The 18,624-nt window shown below is 42.7% G+C and overlaps 3 protein-coding genes across 3 annotated transcripts; 2 read left to right on the top strand and 1 right to left on the bottom strand.

The window, feature by feature from the left end:
• Positions 1 to 202: 202 nt before the first annotated feature.
• prelid3b (PRELI domain containing 3) lies at positions 203 to 5,972 on the top strand. The gene is made up of 6 exons (XM_030092695.1): positions 203 to 334; positions 1,927 to 2,095; positions 3,522 to 3,611; positions 4,121 to 4,191; positions 4,283 to 4,385; positions 4,535 to 5,972. Exons 1-6 carry the CDS (start codon positions 303 to 305, stop codon positions 4,649 to 4,651), a joined length of 582 nt encoding a protein of 193 aa, XP_029948555.1. The 5' UTR covers positions 203 to 302; the 3' UTR covers positions 4,652 to 5,972.
• A 2,090-nt stretch (positions 5,973 to 8,062) lies between these two features.
• aurka (aurora kinase A) lies at positions 8,063 to 12,126 on the top strand. Its single transcript, XM_030091966.1, has 9 exons — positions 8,063 to 8,353; positions 8,711 to 8,776; positions 9,233 to 9,575; positions 9,660 to 9,696; positions 9,809 to 10,000; positions 10,679 to 10,817; positions 10,981 to 11,129; positions 11,251 to 11,425; positions 11,525 to 12,126. The coding sequence occupies exons 2-9, from the start codon at positions 8,714 to 8,716 to the stop codon at positions 11,705 to 11,707; spliced, it is 1,281 nt and encodes a 426-aa protein (XP_029947826.1). The 5' UTR covers positions 8,063 to 8,353; positions 8,711 to 8,713; the 3' UTR covers positions 11,708 to 12,126.
• A 2,413-nt stretch (positions 12,127 to 14,539) lies between these two features.
• Positions 14,540 to 18,391, bottom strand: slc32a1 (solute carrier family 32 member 1). Its single transcript, XM_030091853.1, has 3 exons — positions 17,423 to 18,391; positions 14,785 to 16,318; positions 14,540 to 14,752 (listed from the first exon to the last, which is right to left on the bottom strand). The coding sequence occupies exons 1-2, from the start codon at positions 17,813 to 17,815 to the stop codon at positions 15,131 to 15,133; spliced, it is 1,581 nt and encodes a 526-aa protein (XP_029947713.1). The 5' UTR covers positions 17,816 to 18,391; the 3' UTR covers positions 14,540 to 14,752; positions 14,785 to 15,130.
• Positions 18,392 to 18,624: the final 233 nt, after the last annotated feature.

Here is an 18,624-nt window from a genome sequence, read left to right as displayed (position 1 = left end):
AAAATGATAGAGTTGTATAATCAGCTGATGTACAATCAGTCGCTGCCCCAATTTTCCAGGTTTACTAGGAATTATATCTAATCCCCCTCTTTCTATCTAATGCAATGCACCTTTGATGCAGCACGCGGTAGGCCGACAGGCGGAAGTGCGTCACGGTCTCGTGAGCGCTCAGGCCGGTGGGCGGGCCTCCGCGGGATTTCTTTGAGCGTGGATCGGCGGACTGTGGCAGTGTGACTGTGGCTGTCCGCTAAGCTTCACCCCGGCTTCACCATCAGCATCAGCATCTGTCCACTCGGTTCACCATGAAGATCTGGACCTCAGAGCACGTCTTTAAGTGAGTACAGCGGCTCAGCCCGGTCCGGTCCGGTCCGGTCCAAAGAGGGCTGTCAGTTTCACCTTCTGCTTCGTACAGTTTAGTTGTAGTCGCGTTTAATCCGCTCATTGACAAAGGAGGCTTCAGTACTGGAAACGTTCAGAAAATCCAAGTAACGCTACAGCTCGCTGTTGGTTTAAAAGACGCGTTTTTATAGGTTATGTGTCGGCGCCAAATTCATCGTTTGTCACGGATATAATAGTATATTATAATATCTTTTAAACTGCCAGTATGCTAACATACAATAGCGATGTTATTATATAGAATAGCGAATGTCTAATGTCGTTATGAATGAATGCGGCTTGTGTTTTTTTTTTTTTTTTTCAAAATTGCGTAACGCGCCGGCCGCGTTCAGCCCCCGGCTCGCGCAACCTTTCCCCTACATTCTGCCGTAAGTGCCTGCGTCACCAGGCAACGCTGGTGTTATGACGAGTTCTGCATCGCAGCTCAAGACTGCAACCCGGCCAAATGTTCAGAATCTACAACCACGTGTTGAAAAAAGTCAAGTTTGTTTTCTGCGTGAATTGATTCTGAAGTGTTTGCGGTTACATGCAACAATATATTTTTACTGCCATATATGTGGAGTTGGTAACATTTGTATCTCTTTTTGTGGTTTACGCACGTGCTTTATGCTACTACAGACGCTTTAGAATATGTGAAATACAATCTTGCAACTCCTGTATTTAAGTGTGTCTGAATTCATCAGGGAGATCTGCAATATGAAACTGCAAGTGCTCAGTTTACACGCTTTCTAGTAAATGGGGGGTATAACTTACGCCTGTCATGCAGAAGTCGATATAACACCAACGCGTTTCTGTGTCACCCTGGCAACCATTCAATGCCGCGCTCCACTGAGTTTCTACTTTTTGAGTATTTTCCTCCGAAATAATACAGTAAAACTCACAACTATTTAATTTTGAAAGTTCTCAGACTGGTGAGCATTGCTAGATGTTTTTTCAACCTCGCTATTTGACTGATTCAAATACATGGCTGCGTTTATTATTAAGTTATAATAGTATAATATAATAAAACAGGATATTATTACACCAACATGTATTTATTTAGTATAACATCACCCCTCAAATAATCTATATTTTCAAATTTTACATTTTTTATTAAAAATCCTTCTTAAAATGGTTCATGAATGAAAGACGTGAAAATTGTTTTCATATTATTTAGTATATGATAATCCACCTTTTCACCCTGACATTCTGCATGACTGAACATTCCCATCATAAAGAAACTGCTGTTTTTTTTATTTCAAATGTTACTTAAAGTACGCCATTCTTTCTAAGTATTTCCTTATCCACTTGGTCATGTAATGTATAAGTGACTTGAGTTATGTGGATTGAGGTAAAAAGTAATAAGTGAAATCGATAAAATGAAACTGTTAATGTCATGGAAATTACAAATCTTTTCGTTTCATACTTTGATATTAACACAAAATAATGGTTGTTTTCATAAAACAGAAAGCAATGTGTTTGATTATTTTTTCATCTATATGGATGAAGTTTAAATTTTTTCTTTCTTTCGTTCTTTTTTCACATTAACAGCCATCCTTGGGAGACGGTGACCAAGGCTGCTATGCAGAAATACCCCAACCCCATGAACCCCAGTGTAATCGGCGTGGATGTTCTGGACAGAGACGTGGACAGACAGGGACGCCTCTGCAGTAAAAGGCTACTCAGCACAGAATGGAGTCTTCCCTCTATAGTAAAATCTGTAAGTACTGAACCATGTGCAGACAGCATGTGCTTGGTGGGAAAAAGACATAAAAATTCTTTCAAAGTCAGACACTTAAGCACAAGACTTGAAGCCAGTAATAGCCGTGAACCAGTGTAATAGTGGTGAGAGGCTAATGCTTTCCATCCAGTGAGCGTGACCTTATCCCATGAGGCTATTTCTGTTCTGCACGGCGGTGGCCAACCTGACGGGAGAGTACACTGCCACCCGCCGTGGCTCGTGGTGTCGAGGACACGGTAGTGCCATTTCTCTCATAGCTGAGTTGTAACTTGGACGGCATGTGATGTAACTTTCCGTCTCTATGTCAGTGCGCTCACAACCAGAGGTCACTGGAGAGCAGAGCAGGGACACAGCCTGCTCGCTTTCTGTGACATATCCTTTGAACCTCAAGCTTTCAGCGCTGATTTTTGGATCCCGACACAGATAAAGCTGCAGGAAGCTAATCTCTCACTTCTCACCCGAGCAGATATTGTGGAATTGTCTAGTTTTCTTTAAGAGTGACCTTTGCTCAGATTTCTGGGGGACGAGGTCAGAGCTGTTGGGTTCTGTGAATAGACGAGGACAGCCTCATGACACAGACTGCCTCAGTGACTGATAGCTTATTAACACACATGTTAATCAGATTGTCTCAACTCACGCAGCCTCTGATCCTTCCTGTGTGCGTGTTTATGATGCAGACGTCTGTCTGTGACGGTTATGAATGCATTAGTAGTTTAGGGCTTTTCATGTTCTCACAGAATTTATATTTGTATTATATTGAGATTTATAAGAGGTCTACACTGAGCGCACCACCAGATTTATAGTGTTCGTTTTTTAGTGATGCTTTGCTTTTAAAAGATACAAATTTTCACTTGACCTATATTCCTGGATGCAAACAGGATACCAATAATATTCTATTTACAATATTTCAAAGTTGAACACATCAATCAGCCCTGTCACACAGTAACATATTCTTTACCGAACCAAATAGGCAAAAAGAAACTTGTTCATTGTCATCATTTCCACAAACATCTCATTATTTATCATAACCTCTATTGTGTATTTTGTCATGATTATTAACCTTTCATTGTTGATTTGGAAGAAAGTTTTGCAAATGATTTTTTTTTTTATGAAAAATTGACAGTATTATGAGAGAAAGGAGTGAGTTGTTGGACGTGGTTCAGAATATTGTTGGCACGGTTCATGTGTGCTGATGGCTGCAGCTTCAGTGTTTTTCCTGAAAACAGAGATTATGTAACAAGACTCATGATTTATGCATGACTGCAGAATATCAGTTTCCAGATAAAGTAATCGATATGGCTAGAAATTTAATGCATAAAGACACAAAAAGCTGCTCTAACAAGAGTGACTGATCAATATCAATAATCAAGGTCATTTATCATGTTTTCTTTTTCTTTGTCTCCAGATCATGGGCATCTCACGGACGTACACATACGTTCAGGAGCAATCTGTAGTTGATCCTAACGAGAAGACTTTTGAGCTTCAATCCACAAATGTGAGTATTTATCATAATTTTCTGCTTTTAATTTGAGATTTGAACACGTTATCGAAGGTCAAACACTGACCTTAACAAGTCAACTTGACAGTTTATCTCAGTCAGACTGTATTATGTGCTGCCAGGTAAATATACTGGCCATTTTTGAGGCTATATGTTTACAAAACATGGCTCTGTTCTGGATGTTCCTTTTTAAATCCACATGTTGTGACTTCCAGAGCAAACACGGTGTGAACTATTCTTAGAATGAAACACTACTTGTTACACAAGTGCCGAGCTCACATTTCAATCAAGATTTCATCCAGTGTTTTTGTGGGACTTTTCTTCTTACTTTGCTGTGTGATACAGGATATTGCTCACATTCACACGTTTTTGAAGATTATTACTTTAAAGCAAACAATCAAGCTGTTTGATTATCTTTAAAAAAACTGATGATTTTGTAGAATTGATATGCTGGTTTTGATGAATACATATCTCTTTTTGTTGATCAATACATCTGTCCTCTCCAGATCACTTTCACAAACATGGTGTCTGTGGATGAGAAGTTAACGTACAAGCCCCATCCTGATGATCCGGAGAGGTGAGTTTTCACACGGATTTAATTTTAGCTCTTCAGGTTGTGTATGATAACTTTTACGTAATATTTCTCCTAAACTTTTGCTGTTTTTCAGGACAATCCTGACTCAGGAGGCTATCATCTCTGTGAAAGGTGTGAGTCTCAGCAGCTACCTGGAGGGAGTAATGGCCAGCACCATCTCTGCTAATGCTGGAAAGGTAAGGGTTTAAAACAAAAATGCAATGAAGCAATTACTTGAAGGACAAAGTCCCCTGTTTGATATGCCATTACTTTTTCATACTTAAGTTCCAGAGCTTTCTTTAAGGTTTTTATATAATTTATGTTTATTTTCTTTTTGCTTGATCAGGGCCGTGAAGCGATGGAGTGGGTAATCAGGCGACTGAATGCCGAAATCGAGGAGCTGGCAGCCACAGCCTGCGGGACGATGCGCCCCCCCATGGCGGCTGCGGTGGCAGAGAAATGACACCTGCTTCTGTTGTTGAGCAGAGTCTGAAAGAGACGATACCTCACTACCACACTCAGCCTCTTTTCATGATGCTCCGCTGCTGTTTTGGTGCTCTGATTTATTTTTTTTTATATTGTTTAAGGGTACAACTTCACCATCTCTCTTATGTTATTATCTACATTAGATATTTTTTAAGCAGCGGGCTGCAGCATGAAGGGTTTGTGGTGAGTGTGTTCCCGACAGGACTGCAGTGACGTGAGACCCGAGGCTGGAGAAGGGGTGGCACATTGAGTGTGAACACCGTTATGATTCATGTGTTTTCAAAGCATGCAGCAGTGTCAAAAGGGCATTTTAGCCATTAAGACAAACTGGAAACACAAGAGAAGTGCCAAAACAAATAACTGCCCTGTGCCCAGTCTTTTTCAAACGAGCTTTGTCCGCTGAATGCCAGCAGGTCTCGTCTGGCATGACCTCTGCGTTTAGAGCGACCCAGTAAAAACACTGTAAGATTTATAGATGTGACTGTGACGACAACGTATGTTGAGGTGTGACACGAGAAAGCGACACCGTTTCCAGGAGGAGGTCATGGGTAGAGCGTTTCAAGGGTACGTAGAAGCGGTGGGGGGGAGGCGGGGTGAGACGTTGGTTCACGGACAGGTTTATTTGAGTAAGATGGACATCTCAGCAGTGTTTTCCTGTGGGACCTCAGTAATAATAAGAGACTCTGTACTAGACAACAAACACTAGGCTTTTTAAAATAAATGTGTTTTAATTGTGTCAAGAATAAGATATTTAAGTGAAATGAAGGGATCAAGATGTTTGCCATATTTATGTTTTTTGGAGTTGAAGGCCTTCTCAAATGCAGCATGACCACAGCGTTGAGGTAAATCTACCTGATACACAGACATACCAAAGGTTAAAACCTTAAGTTGCACTTTGAACTGAGGCAGTTTTGTCAGCGCTCACACACACGTCATCCTCTCAGTATGTATTGTGTGTCGGTGGGTTGAAGCATTTTCTCTGACAATATGATGATGACGATTTGAAAAAAACAGCTGCACACGCTGAGTGAGCTGATATGTGAATATGTTCACAGCAGACATGGTAACGCTTGCGTTTGAGACGGTCTTCTTTCATCACGTCGACAGCAGTGTGGTGATGGTGAATGCACTAAATTCTTTATTTTTCTATATGTAACATGAATATTTATTCAGAGAGGAATTTAGAGTTTGGTTGACATGCATAGGAATTGTAAGCTGTGCATTTTGACAGGATGCCTGTTAAAACAATAATTTTTTCTCAATTAATACAGAATGTGAAAATAAAATATAACTTGTTATCCTGGGGGTTTATGACTGTTGTTTTGTGTGTGAGTCTGAAAATCTTGATTGTGATTCTGTTGAAGTTTTTTTTTTTCAATCCCTGGAAATACTCATCAATATTAAACATGATTTTATTGAACGCTTCATTTACGTCAGGCAGCTTACAGTTTATCAGTTACACTGTAGATTATTGATCATCTTAACATAAATTAGATAATGTAAACATTTTAACATAAACAACATGACCAGACAAAGACAAAAAGTTAATTTGAGACCTATGAAAACTGAAAGTCATAGAAGTATTGGAAATACATGTCCAAATGAAAAAGCATTTGGATAAGATATATGAGCAAATAACTCTCCAAAATTGCACGAATTATCAGAAATGGGATTGAAGGTTGAAGGTTGGTTTAGGTCAGGTGAGACTGAAGACCAATGAAGCTCAATGATGTGGTCACTGAACTGGGTACTGGTGGCTTTAGAGCTGTGGGCAGGTACAGCATCTTGCTGGAAAACCAAGTCAATATCTCCACGAGGCTTATTAGCAGAGGGAAGCATGAAGTGCTGTAAAATTTCTTGGTAGACAGTTGCATTGACTTTGGACTTAATAAAACAAAGTGGACCAACAGGGGCAGATGACGTGGCTCCTTGATTCATTGCTGACTGCGGAGACTTCACGCTGTGTGTGGTGGCTCTTGAAGCATTAATCCAGCTGCAGTCCACTCCTTGTGAATCTCCCCCAAGTTCTTCAAAGAACTCTTCTTTCCATTTACCTTTCCATTTATTTGCTTGGAAACAGCACTCTGTGAACTAACAGCTTCTTTTGCAATGAGAGTGGCTTTCCCTATGTGGAGAGATGGATTTCTGGGCAACTGTCAGCAGTCTTCCTCTTGATTGAGTAGCCTATTGATCCAAACTAAGAAACTATTTAAAGACTCGGGAAGCTGTGGATGATCTTATGCCTTTGCAAGCATTTATAGTGAATTATGTGACGCTATAGGTCTACCTCTCTGAACTTTTTCACAGTATTCTAATTTTCTGACACTGCGGATTTTGGTTTTTCATTAGCTATAAGTAATAATGATCAAAGATTTAAAATAAAGGCTTGAAATACATCATCCAGCAAAACAACTTTTCAATGATTATCTAACTGTGGGGTGACTGTGGTCCTCCTGGCAGAGTGGACTTCTGTCCATCACAACAGTGCAGACTGGATTCCACATCCATTCTGTGTCCGCACTGAACTCCAAATTGGTCCTAATGGACAGACTGAGTGCCTTGCATGGCAGTTGCCTCCATCGGTATGTGAATGTGTGTGAATGGGTGAATGTGATGAACAGTGTAAAGCACTTCAGGGCTTCTCAAATGGAGAAAAAATGTTATTGTAGCATTGAATTCATTGAGATGCATCTAAACTTCACCCTGCATCTGTAGTTTACTATTTCATTGCCAAATCACACAAAAAAATCTTCACAAATTTAACAGTATAGAAGAGAGAGGCAGTGTCGACGGAGACAGTGCCTGTCACCCCCTTTAATCCCTGTACTTTACTGTTTTCTCTTAAATTGTTTCATGCTTAAAGATCATTAAAGTTCCCCATCTACAATGTACCTCAATCTCACCCCACAGAACGAGATGCAAAGTCCTGTGAGTTGATCACCCAGTTCATGATTTAAATAGTTGGTGACGATTGTATATTTAAAAGTTGATAAGAAGGGTAAAAATACTCGCAGATATTGATCCAGAGACATTACTGAGGTCAATTAACTTAAAAGTTATACAATATTTACTTTGCGTAATAACTGTAAATTTTCAGAGAGAGAGTCAAATAAAGAGAGAGAGAGAGAGAGAGAGAGAGAGAGAGAGAGAGAGAGAGAGAGAGAGAGAGAGAGAGAGAGAGAGAGAGAGAGGGAGGGGGGTGTTGTGAGGGGATGTTATAGCACGTGCTGCCCTCTACCGTTATGGAGGGTGTACTTTACTTCCGTTGACGTCATGACGTAGCTTTCGTGATTCGTCACTTCAGCCAATGGATATTGAGCTCAGAGCATTTGCTCAGCCAATCGGAGCCCGTGATGCGTTTAAAGGTTTTGAACGGGGGACGTTTGAACTGAAGTCTGCGGCAGCAACCTGTCGACAGGCACGGCTGACAAGTATCACGTTCTGCGTTTTTGTTTTGTTCTGCGGTTGTTTGTTGTTTTTCCTCACAAGAAGTGTGTCCTACTATAGCTTCGTTAAAAAGTTCCTGTCTTTTCGTATGCATGTAGCAGACGGTGAACTCCGGCTCTCGCCAAACAACTGACCGACCGACCGACCGGCTAGCTAGCTAGCTAGCCGGAGTAACGTCTCCGGGCCTGGGTGCTGCTTTTTACCCGTTTCAACTGTGTAATAATACATCTTGGTAAGCAATCTCATTAAGCTATTTTGCATCGAGAGTAGCTGGTATCAAACATCTGCAGCTAGCATTGGCCTCTTGTCTTTGTTGCGATCAAATTCAGTGTAGTTATGAGTCATGAAAATCTTCACTGCGCTAGCGTTGGATTATCAAACTATTTGAACGGACAATTAGAATTGTATATTTCTGAAACCGATATCTTGTAAAGATAAGCAACCAATTATCAGTGACTTGTTGTGATTAATCCAATTACCTTAGTTCTATTTTTTTCAGAAGCGAAAAGGGCAACAATATATTTAGTTGTCTGTGGCTTTTCATCCGTTAACTATAAACCAAATAATTAAAAACCCTCTCCTTTCTCAGATTATGGACTTTTCTGCCGTTCCCAAAATGATGAAGGTCGAGAAACATCCCAGGCTTGATGTGAAGGTGAGTCAATACATGGTCATCATGGAGGCCATTGAGCACATCCCATCAAATCTTTGGGTGGTTCTTAAATTACCTGTTAATCTCCAGACACTCTTTACACGGTGCTTAGTTTTTCATTTGACACATGACAGACAACATAGTTTTGATTATAATTAATGTATCAGTGAATATTGATTGTTTGCCAAATCAGAATGACTGACCACTAAGGTGCTTTATGGGTTTTCTTAGATTTAAAGTAAAGATGGAAACGTTGCTGAACTTTGACTTGGAGTATTTGAAAAACAATGCTGAAAACTTTAAACTGAAACTATTATGAAGTGCAGAGGAAATGCAAATTGAGTCAAATTCAGATGTGGTTACAATATAAAAACATGACTTCACAGTGTCAGATCTTCTTACTTGTTCTAAAGTTATGTGATCAAGATATATACTATTGTGATTTTTGTTTGATTGCAGTCAAGCGAGGGGCCGAAACGAATTCCTGTATCTCAGCAATCACGACTGGTTCCCAAGACTGTTGCCACGCCACGTGATCATCAGCGAGTGCTGGGCGTTTCAAATGGACCTCAGCGCATTCAGCGACCTGTCAGCCAACAGAAACCAGTGCTGCACGTCTCTGCAATCTCCAAGCCCAAGCAAACGTCGAATCAGAACGTGAATCCAGCCACTCAGAATGTAACTCCTGCACCACAGTCCAAGCCCGCTGCCCAACTAACCCAACCAAAGACGCATGCGCCGGCAGAGAACGTAGAGTCGACCAAACCACCGTCAGAATCAACAAAGCTTGAGAAGCCACAGAGTGAGCGCAAGACTGATCTGCATGCGCAAATTCAATACTGATCATCTGTGTGTGCCTCAATTAACTTAAATTTGCTTTTACTAGACAAGCCAGCCAAGAGTGGTCAAGGTTCTGCATCCAGGTAAGGCTTTGTGTGTCTGTTTTTTTTTTTTTTTTTTTTTAATGCTCCTTGAGTTAATGTGCAAATGAACCTTATGCTACATCTGTAACTATGTGCTGTTTTCCTCCCACAGTAAACGGTGGAATCTGGAAGATTTTGACATCGGCCGTCCCTTAGGAAAAGGCAAGTTCGGCAATGTCTACCTGGCCAGAGAGCGACAGACCAAGTTCATCCTGGCCCTGAAGGTGCTCTTCAAGAAGCAGCTGGAGAAAGCTGGGGTGGAGCACCAGCTGAGGAGAGAGGTGGAGATCCAGTCTCATCTCAGGTAATGGACTTTTCAAACCAAAATGTACAGGGATGTAGGAGGGTAATGCTCTCTTGAAGCACTGGCAAAACAAAACCAGGTCATTATGATTTCCTATATAGGTGGGATGTTTTTATTTTTTTGTTCACAGCAGTTTGAGATTCATGAGAGAAACAAGCTAAAACAACCTAATACAGTTGAATTTTGTTGACCGCATTAAGGTCAGCTGCTCTTCATGAGATTTTGTTTGAGCATTGCATTTGTTTCTGAAACCAAATGGAACAAAATAATACTTGAGAGCTCTGACATCTAACAATTAGGATCTTTTTCCCATTGTGTATTTTAAAAGTGAAGCAAAGAACCTTTCACAACTTGCCTTGTCTGGCAAATGGTTCATACTGAAATACTGAAATAATGCTTAATAGACATTCATCAAAATCCAGTCAAATGTTTGAGTGAAGCAGCCACAACTTGTAGAAACAGTAGAACTGTTGAATGAAGCAACGGTTCATATCACAGACCTAAAACTGACGTACAGTTGTTGTGAGTGTCTCACCCAATTTAAAAGAAAACCTAAAGGCTTTATAATGGCAGGATGGGCAACTTTTGAAACGAACAAAAAAAGTTTTTTTGTTTTTTTTGGGTAAGCAGATGAATGTCTGAAGAGCATTTCTCTAAAAAGTCCCGTGCGTTCTCCAGGCACCCCAATATCCTGCGCCTGTTTGGATACTTCCACGATGCGACTCGTGTGTACCTCATTCTTGAGTATGCACCTAAAGGAGAGCTTTACAGTGAACTTCAGCGCCGTGGCCAATTTCCAGAGGATATCAGTGCCACAGTAAGTGTGCCACTTTAGGAGCTTTTTTTTTTTCTTTTGTAAATTCTATTACTGTGTTGAATGATCAGATGACATCTAGTTAATCAGATACAAAGAAGTTAAATATTGTCCCAAAAATGTTGTCTGCTGCATTTGTGATTGTTGATCGTTTGTGTTGCACTAGTATATTATGGAGCTCGCAGATGCCCTCAACTATTGCCACACCAAGAAGGTGATCCATCGGGACATCAAACCGGAAAACCTTCTGCTGGGGGGTAATGGAGAGCTGAAGATTGCAGATTTTGGGTGGTCTGTCCACACACCCTCTTCCAGGTAACTGTGGGTGTGGTGTGTTTATTTTGAATGTCAATCTGCTCGTGCTGGTCAAGTCAATTTTATCAGACGAGAGCAAAGACTTTTTGGCTCTTCATTGTTCGTTTCTTTGCCCGTTCAGGAGATCCACCTTGTGTGGGACACTGGATTATTTGCCTCCGGAAATGATTGAGGGCAAAACTCACGATGAAAAGGTGGACCTGTGGAGCCTGGGCGTGTTGTGCTACGAGTTTCTGGTTGGAAAGCCTCCTTTTGAAGCAAAAACTCACGAGGAGACCTACCGCAGGATTTCAAGGGTACAGAAATGACACGGAGCTGCCTGATTTTAGGCTGACTGGCCTGCGCCGCGTGTTAATACAATATTTGGTCTCACACGGTCTGTTTCTGTCATCCAGGTGGAATACACTTACCCTGTTCAAGTCAACATCAGTGCTGGAGCGAAAGACTTGATCGCCAAACTACTGAAACACAATCCCATGCACAGACTGCCCATCCAGGGCGTCCTGATGCACCCGTGGGTGGTCCAGTGTTCAACCAAGAAACCGACAACTCTGAGCAGTGAGGAGCACCGCCAGTAATTCTTCTCTCGGGAATGTGCAGTACAGGAATCTGAGCAGCAAACTTTACTTTCTCTGCTGTCCTGATTTCATCTTGTCACGGGAGTTTTTTTTTTTTCTTTCTTTCTTTCTTTTTTGACGTCTCGAACCACTTGGCTGTTTTTCATCTATTATGTTGTCACCTTTGACTTTCTAGTCTTACCAAGAGCCATTTGTAAATATTTCACTATTTTTATGTGATTGAGAATTCTTACTTGATAATTAAACATTTTTTTAAGTAAATAATTCATGGCATGCAGCAATATAACTTTATTTTTATTTCATATTCAGTTCTGTTGTGCTTTGTACTAAATGTGAAATAGGAGATGAGCTCATTTTCAGCTGGTGTCATTGAAGCCTCTGTGTGATCAGCAGAGGGAGCTAGAGATCCACTAGTGAGTTTTTTTTTTCCTGCTATAATAAAATGTCTTCTCAAGCTGGAAATGTGTCCTTGATGTCACAATTTGCAGATCAAGGAAACAGCTAATTTTCCATCATTTCAGCCGAGTGTGTTACTGCTGAATCCACCTGGATTAGTTTGGTTTCTTTAGTCTGTCCTCCAGCTCTGGATATGGAGAACCTTTGCTCTCCACACCTAATTCAAATGAATGAGCCTCATTTAGGCATTCTCATTCAGATCCTCTGCATAGAGTGGATGGAATAACTTTTTCTTGGTAACTATTTTAAAGTTATGGCGTGCATGTGTTTGTAATATAATGCCAAACATTATTTCCTCATTGGTACCTTTGGCTCTTTTCTGCCTCTGGAGCTCAAGGTGCTTCAATCAAGTGTCTGATTGGCGCCTCTCAGTGCAGAGAGCTGGAGACGTGGTTGTTGTGCAACCAGCGACTCTCTTCATCTCCACAGCCTGAGACGAAACTGTTCCCCACAGAGCGGAGTTTATCAGAGGCAACGTCTGGATTTTGAAGTGGGAAAAGATGGAATTGCCTGCCAGCAGGCCTCAGGGTCAGCTCGGATGCTTGTCATGAATTCATCTGAGGTGTGTGCCTCATCCCACAAATGCACATTCCTCAAAGTGGTCCCATTTAAAGGGGGTTGAAAATAATCAGGCTTTTAATTATTGTCACATTTATTGCCAAGTGTTGTGACAAGAAAACAAAACTATCTCTGAAAAACAATTTCCTCACTTTTTATGTATAATTTGCATAATTTCTGAAACAAATTTTTAAAATAGTTCTCACCCAAAATGCATTTAAATGTTGAGGCATGGAATACAAATTCACGTTCCATGTTCAGAGAGGAGTTTATAGAAAATAACAAATCCTGCGATTCTGATAAATCAGTGCTTTCCCTGTTCCGTCCGCTAGGGGGCGCTCCAGGCGTGATCATGCAGGCCTGTCATGATATGGGAGAAAAATCTGGGTTTAGTCGGTTTAGTGCTCTTGTGTGACTTAAAATTAGTTGATTTAACCTCATTATTCCTCATGCTGTCGTGTCTTAGATCACAGCTGAAATGCAAGTTATTTTTTCCTGGTGCAGTCCTTGTAGAAATAGAAAATTTCGGTGAGTTGTGCAGCGTTTCAAGAATGGGGCAATTTTTGTTGTTCGACGTTTCCTCCGCTCAGCTTCTTTCTGTCTTTTCTGTGGTTTTCTTACGGAAAAAGGAAAGGTAAAAAAAACGCAGAAGGCGATCAACAGAGTGAATTAGCAGTTCGGCCACGAGGCCTGAAGCACGGCCGAAAATCTGTCCAGAAATCTGTGGAAAACGTGCTGAATATCTACACACACACTCTCTCTTTCTCTCACACCACACACACACACACGCACACGCACACAGATGTGCAGTGAATATAGTGGAATTCGGATTTTGAGAAAACAGAATATGAAGCCCCATCCCCCTCCCTGCTGCAGGCCTGCAGCCTCTTCACGGAGCTTCAGGATCAATTTACCTCAACTGAGGTTTGATTTCTTTTCGCATTTTTTTTTCGGAAAATACAATAAATATGACTGCGACTACCCATCATTTTGTGTCTTTTATTACCGAGAAAAAAAATACATGTTCTGACCGTTTTTCCTTTTACATAAAACCACACACATTTTTACAATATAATTTCACTTATTTCTTTATTCTTTAATATTAATTTCACGATATATGATAACGACTTTGAGATATACATTCCATCTTTTTGAAACCACAATAACACACTACACATACGGTTTTTATAACATTTCCACAGGACCCATTGGATTGCACAGAATGAAAAATGTCTGTATGCACATTTTCCTCCTTTATGATCTTTCTCTCTCTTTTTTTTTTCTTCAAATTTTCAGACACCGATTTTTTTGTGTTGGTATTTTTTTTTCATTCATTTATTTGTTTTTTTTTTTTTTTAGACAGTACTCGTTTCAAATGAATTCAAAAACAGGCCATGTGTGTTTGAAATACGTGTGCGGTATTATTTCAGTTTGAGGTCCACGTGTGGCTGGACTTTGGGCCACGGCGGTCTGGGAGTCAGGTGAAAACGTGCCACTGCTGATTAAAACGTAAATGAAATGCTGAATGTCTTTGGGGGGGGAAAAATCACCCTAGAAAAATCATCAACAAATTGACACCCGGAATAACAGAAACGAAGTGTGTGTTTTTAAATTCCCACTTCCCGGTTTGTGTGTCTGAAATATACATTCAATGCATAGTTTGTATAGCTGCTGTGTATCGTCATATTTAGCATTTGCAGTGATTTGAAGAAGATGAGAAAGGTCCAATATTTTTTTGTTTAAGTCCAACAAAACGTTATCCTTATTTTTTTTTTTTTATTCTGTCTATTTCCACTGGTTATTGCCGTGATCAAATCGTTTTTTTTTTTTCTGGGTTCATCGCCTCATTCACAGCCTGTATACTTACCTAGAGGAAGGTGGCAACTTTCTAAATGTTTAATTTTCCTTAGACGCATCTTAATCATCGTTATATCACAATACCTCTGTCCGTTACTAACTCGAGCGTTACATGAAGTGAAGTCTCAAGTGGGGGAAGCACCACAAGAGCAACGAAAAGGCAGACTAACCCCCACCCCCATCCCACCCCCACCCTCACCCCCACCTTTGCAATTTTGTTTAAGGTCAAATATTGTAAACGTCCACTCCACTGGAAAATATGTATAGATGTACTTTTCTTCGCATATTTATACAACATGTATTGTCCATTTAGTGTGCCGTGAATGCGTTAAACTCCCTCACTGTCACCGACTTTTATGCGTGCGTGTGTTTGTGTGTAAATTGACGCAAATGAGTGCGTGCGCTCTGTTGCGCGCTTTTACGCATGGATCAAGCAGAAGGGGCTGCGCTCGCCGGGAAGTTGTATGTTTTCATTTTTATTTATTTCTCTTTTTTTTTTTCAAACTAAACTGGGATTTGCAGTTAACATCTAGTTCCAGCAATGGCTTGCATCTATTCTTCTACGTTGTTGTGGAAAGCCTCTATGAGCCCCTCCATGGAGTGGATGAAGCCAGATATGCTGCATATACCTCCTATTACGAAGATCGCGACATCGAAGAAGACCTGGTGCCATAGCAGCTTTCTCCATAAAAGCTTGAGGTGGAAGAGACTGGGGAGCAGAAAGCAGAGGCCTGCGCCCGTCAGGCTGCCGGTGAGACCCATGAGCAGGGCGAAATGTGGCACGTAGATGGCCATGAGCAAGGTGAACACGACAAGGCTACAGCGGAGAGTGAGTCCCCAGGATTTCAGACGTCCGTCCCCTCCGTAGCAATCTGGGAAGAACGCGCGTCCTCCCTCCTGGAAAAAGGTTTTCTCTAATACCTCGACGGCAGCGAAAAACGGCAGCGGGTACGACAGCAAGGCTTTGGCCACGAGGAAGAGGTTGACGACGGCTCGGATCGTTGGGGGCAGGTTGTCTGTGATGACCTCCTTGGTCTCGTCAGCCCAGGTCAAGTAGGCCACAAGGGCGAAGAGGCCCTTGAGGATGCAGGCAGCGATGTGAGTCCAGTTCATCATGCAGTGGAACTCGCTGGGTTTCTGCATGTTCCCCTCCAGAGACGGCAGGAAGATCTGCGAGGTGTAGCTGAACACGATAATCCCAATCGAGATGGGGAACTTCTTGACATCGATGTAGAACTTGACCTTGTCCCAGGCCCAGTCCCTGGCTCTGGAGAGGCAGTACGCGATCACCAGGATGTTTATGACAAAATGGGCCAGCGTGCACAGCAAGCTGAACTTGGAGACGGCTTTCAGGTTCTTGAGGAAGGCGCAGGGGAGGAGAGCGGCGGTGGCGATGATGGCCCAGGACTTCTGGGAAATTGGCATGTTGGGAAAGCTGTTGTACATGAGATTACCGCTGACGACCACATACAGGATGCAGGTCATCACTAACTCGATGATTTGGGCTACATTCACGACATGGCCTCCTAAAGCCGGGAATCTGGGCGCGCAGCAGGCGTTGGCAATGTCCACATAGGAGTCCCTCACACGGACGAGCTGCCCGTCCTCGTCCTCCTCGTACAGGCAGGAGATTAGGATTTTCCCCGTGTAACAGCACACCACGGCGGCGAAAATAATGAGAAAGAGTCCAAGGTATCCGCCGTGCAGGATGGCGTAGGGCAACCCGAGAACAAACATCCCCTGGAAACACAGAAGGAGAGCACATGGTGAATGCAATCTGGGTTCAACTCTTGGCAATTATGTAACATGATACTACTTATTATTATAAAATGATCTGCATAAAAACGTCAATGTTTTTTCTTTTTTTAATTTGCGTAACCAAGTCCTTTCTCTTTGCGCGCTTTGAGTTTTTCGCGGAGTCGCTCTTCAATGGGTGTCACTCCCTTTTCACGTTGCGGGTTTTCCACTTTGCTTTGAGCGCTTCCGCGCGCCTCTTGCGTCAGCGCCTGTTAGGAGACACGCTCTGACGTCACGGTGACCGCAGCCCCCCATAAGGGATAAAAGGAGCCGCGTCTCTGGGGAAGGTTTGTCGCATCGTCTTCAAACCACCGTGACAAATCCACTCTGATTAAAGTGATGGCTGCTAAAATCTGGAAGTCCAGGATTTTTTAAGGAAAAATAGCTGCGTGCGCACTTCATTGCAGCGCATGATCCCTTCTATTCTGTTTCCAAGTTTTTTGCACTTTATACTATGATGCGTAAAAGTCACCTCGTCCAGACAGCTTAGCCTATTTCCCTATATTGCTTTAAGGATGTATTTAATTATATGGAACTTTTAAATGGCACCAAAACAATAGAGCCTGCTATTTTTTTTAATCCGGACTTTCAATAAACCTAAAGGCTGCTATGTGCGTTTATTCACTGCCACATGGAGCATTTATGTGAGGAGTTATCAGGAACGCGCATCGGTGATGCTGGACATCAGCGCAGACAAAGAATTTGTGTTGAAGGGGAGGGGGGGGGGGGGTGTCTTTTATACCTCCCTTTTTCCAGCGCACCGTGACGCCTCAGCGCTGTGAAAATCTGATAAGAAACCTTGAGAATCACTGCCAGGTTTTGAAGAGGCACCTTCTTCGATTGGTGAATTATTATTTTCCATATATTTTACATAGTGGCATAACGGAGTTGTTTCAAAAGCCAAGAGACGTTTCTTTGTGAGTATTTTATGGATTCTGTCTCGGAATGCCTGTTTATATCACATTTCACAGCTGCTTCGCAGATGGCTTCAGCCAATTACAAAAGAGCGCCGGAGCCGCCCTGAGTGTCCGAGAAGCGCGTCTTTACCTGGATTGCATTCGTGACGTTCCAGCCCGCCTCCCAAGCGGTGATTTTTGGTCTCACTTCACTCAACTCGTCCGGAAGACCTCCGTCCTTTGAGGCGGAGTGCGGCGGACCGGTACCGTCCCTCTGGTAGTGACTGTCCCCGTCCAGCGCGCCTCCGTCTCCGCTCCCCTCTCCACCCATCTCATCCGATGTCATAATGTCCATCTGCATGCCTTGCCGGTGGTCGTAGTCCAGGTCATCGCAGGCGGCGAAGCCCAGAGCCTCTTCGTCGGTGGCGGCCTGGAACCCCATCCTGGCGAACATCCCGCTCACCTTTGCCTGGGATTTGTTGGACACGGCATTGGCTGCGTTTGTCAGTTTATTAGAAAGCTTGCCTCTGATTAGCGTCGCCATTTTTGCGCTCTTGTCCTGACTCTCAAATGTCTGCAGTCCCAATTAGTGTTTCTTCTCCTCCACTCGGTCAAAAACGAAGCTACTTTGGATTGCAGCCCTTGACTCTCTGCATCAGAATCGAGCCACGGGAGGAGCGAGAGCAAGTTTTGCTTTAAGACACCGACGGTTTTCAGTTGCTATCTCCACGTCTTGCTCACTGTACGCCTGCTGCTTTTGATTATCCTCAGGTTCATGTCACCTTCAGACGTCTCTGTTCCGTTTCTGCATCTTGGCACTGCGCTCTGATGCTCGACGAGTAGCGCACCTGCTCTCTGAAGCGGTCCAGCGGTGTGCGCAAAAGCTTTACGCACGACGAAAAAAAAAAAGCGCCACAGGTTCCTGCACAGGGGCCCCTGATATAGCTTTCTTTTAGGCTGTAAGGTGGCAGGCAGCCTTTCCAAGGAGTTGCTCGTCGGTGTTCAGGTGCCTTTACTGATGCCAATGCGGTACCGAGCAGCCCGGGGGGGGCGGAGGGGGAGGCAGCGAGGAGACACGTGTCCTCATCAGCCTGCCAATGCAAAGCACGTCTCCAGCCCTCCGAGTGCCCCACCAGGAGAAAACGGGAGAGATTTGCTGCATTTCTAGGGGAGGTGCTTGCAGTACCCCCACCATCCATTCCCCAACCCATAATCTATAATACCTCACCCTCACATCCAATGACATTCCGGGGGCCTCAAATCTTGCATAACTTTACGCTTATAAAAGGAGGCAGAAATTTCACAAAACCAAGCTCTTTGGACCAGATTTGTATAACACGCAGAAGTAGGATC

Source organism: Salarias fasciatus, chromosome 5, assembly GCF_902148845.1.
Source record: "Salarias fasciatus chromosome 5, fSalaFa1.1, whole genome shotgun sequence".
Classification (NCBI taxonomy): Eukaryota; Metazoa; Chordata; class Actinopteri; order Blenniiformes; family Blenniidae; genus Salarias; species Salarias fasciatus.
This window is presented reverse-complemented; position numbering and strand designations above follow the sequence as displayed.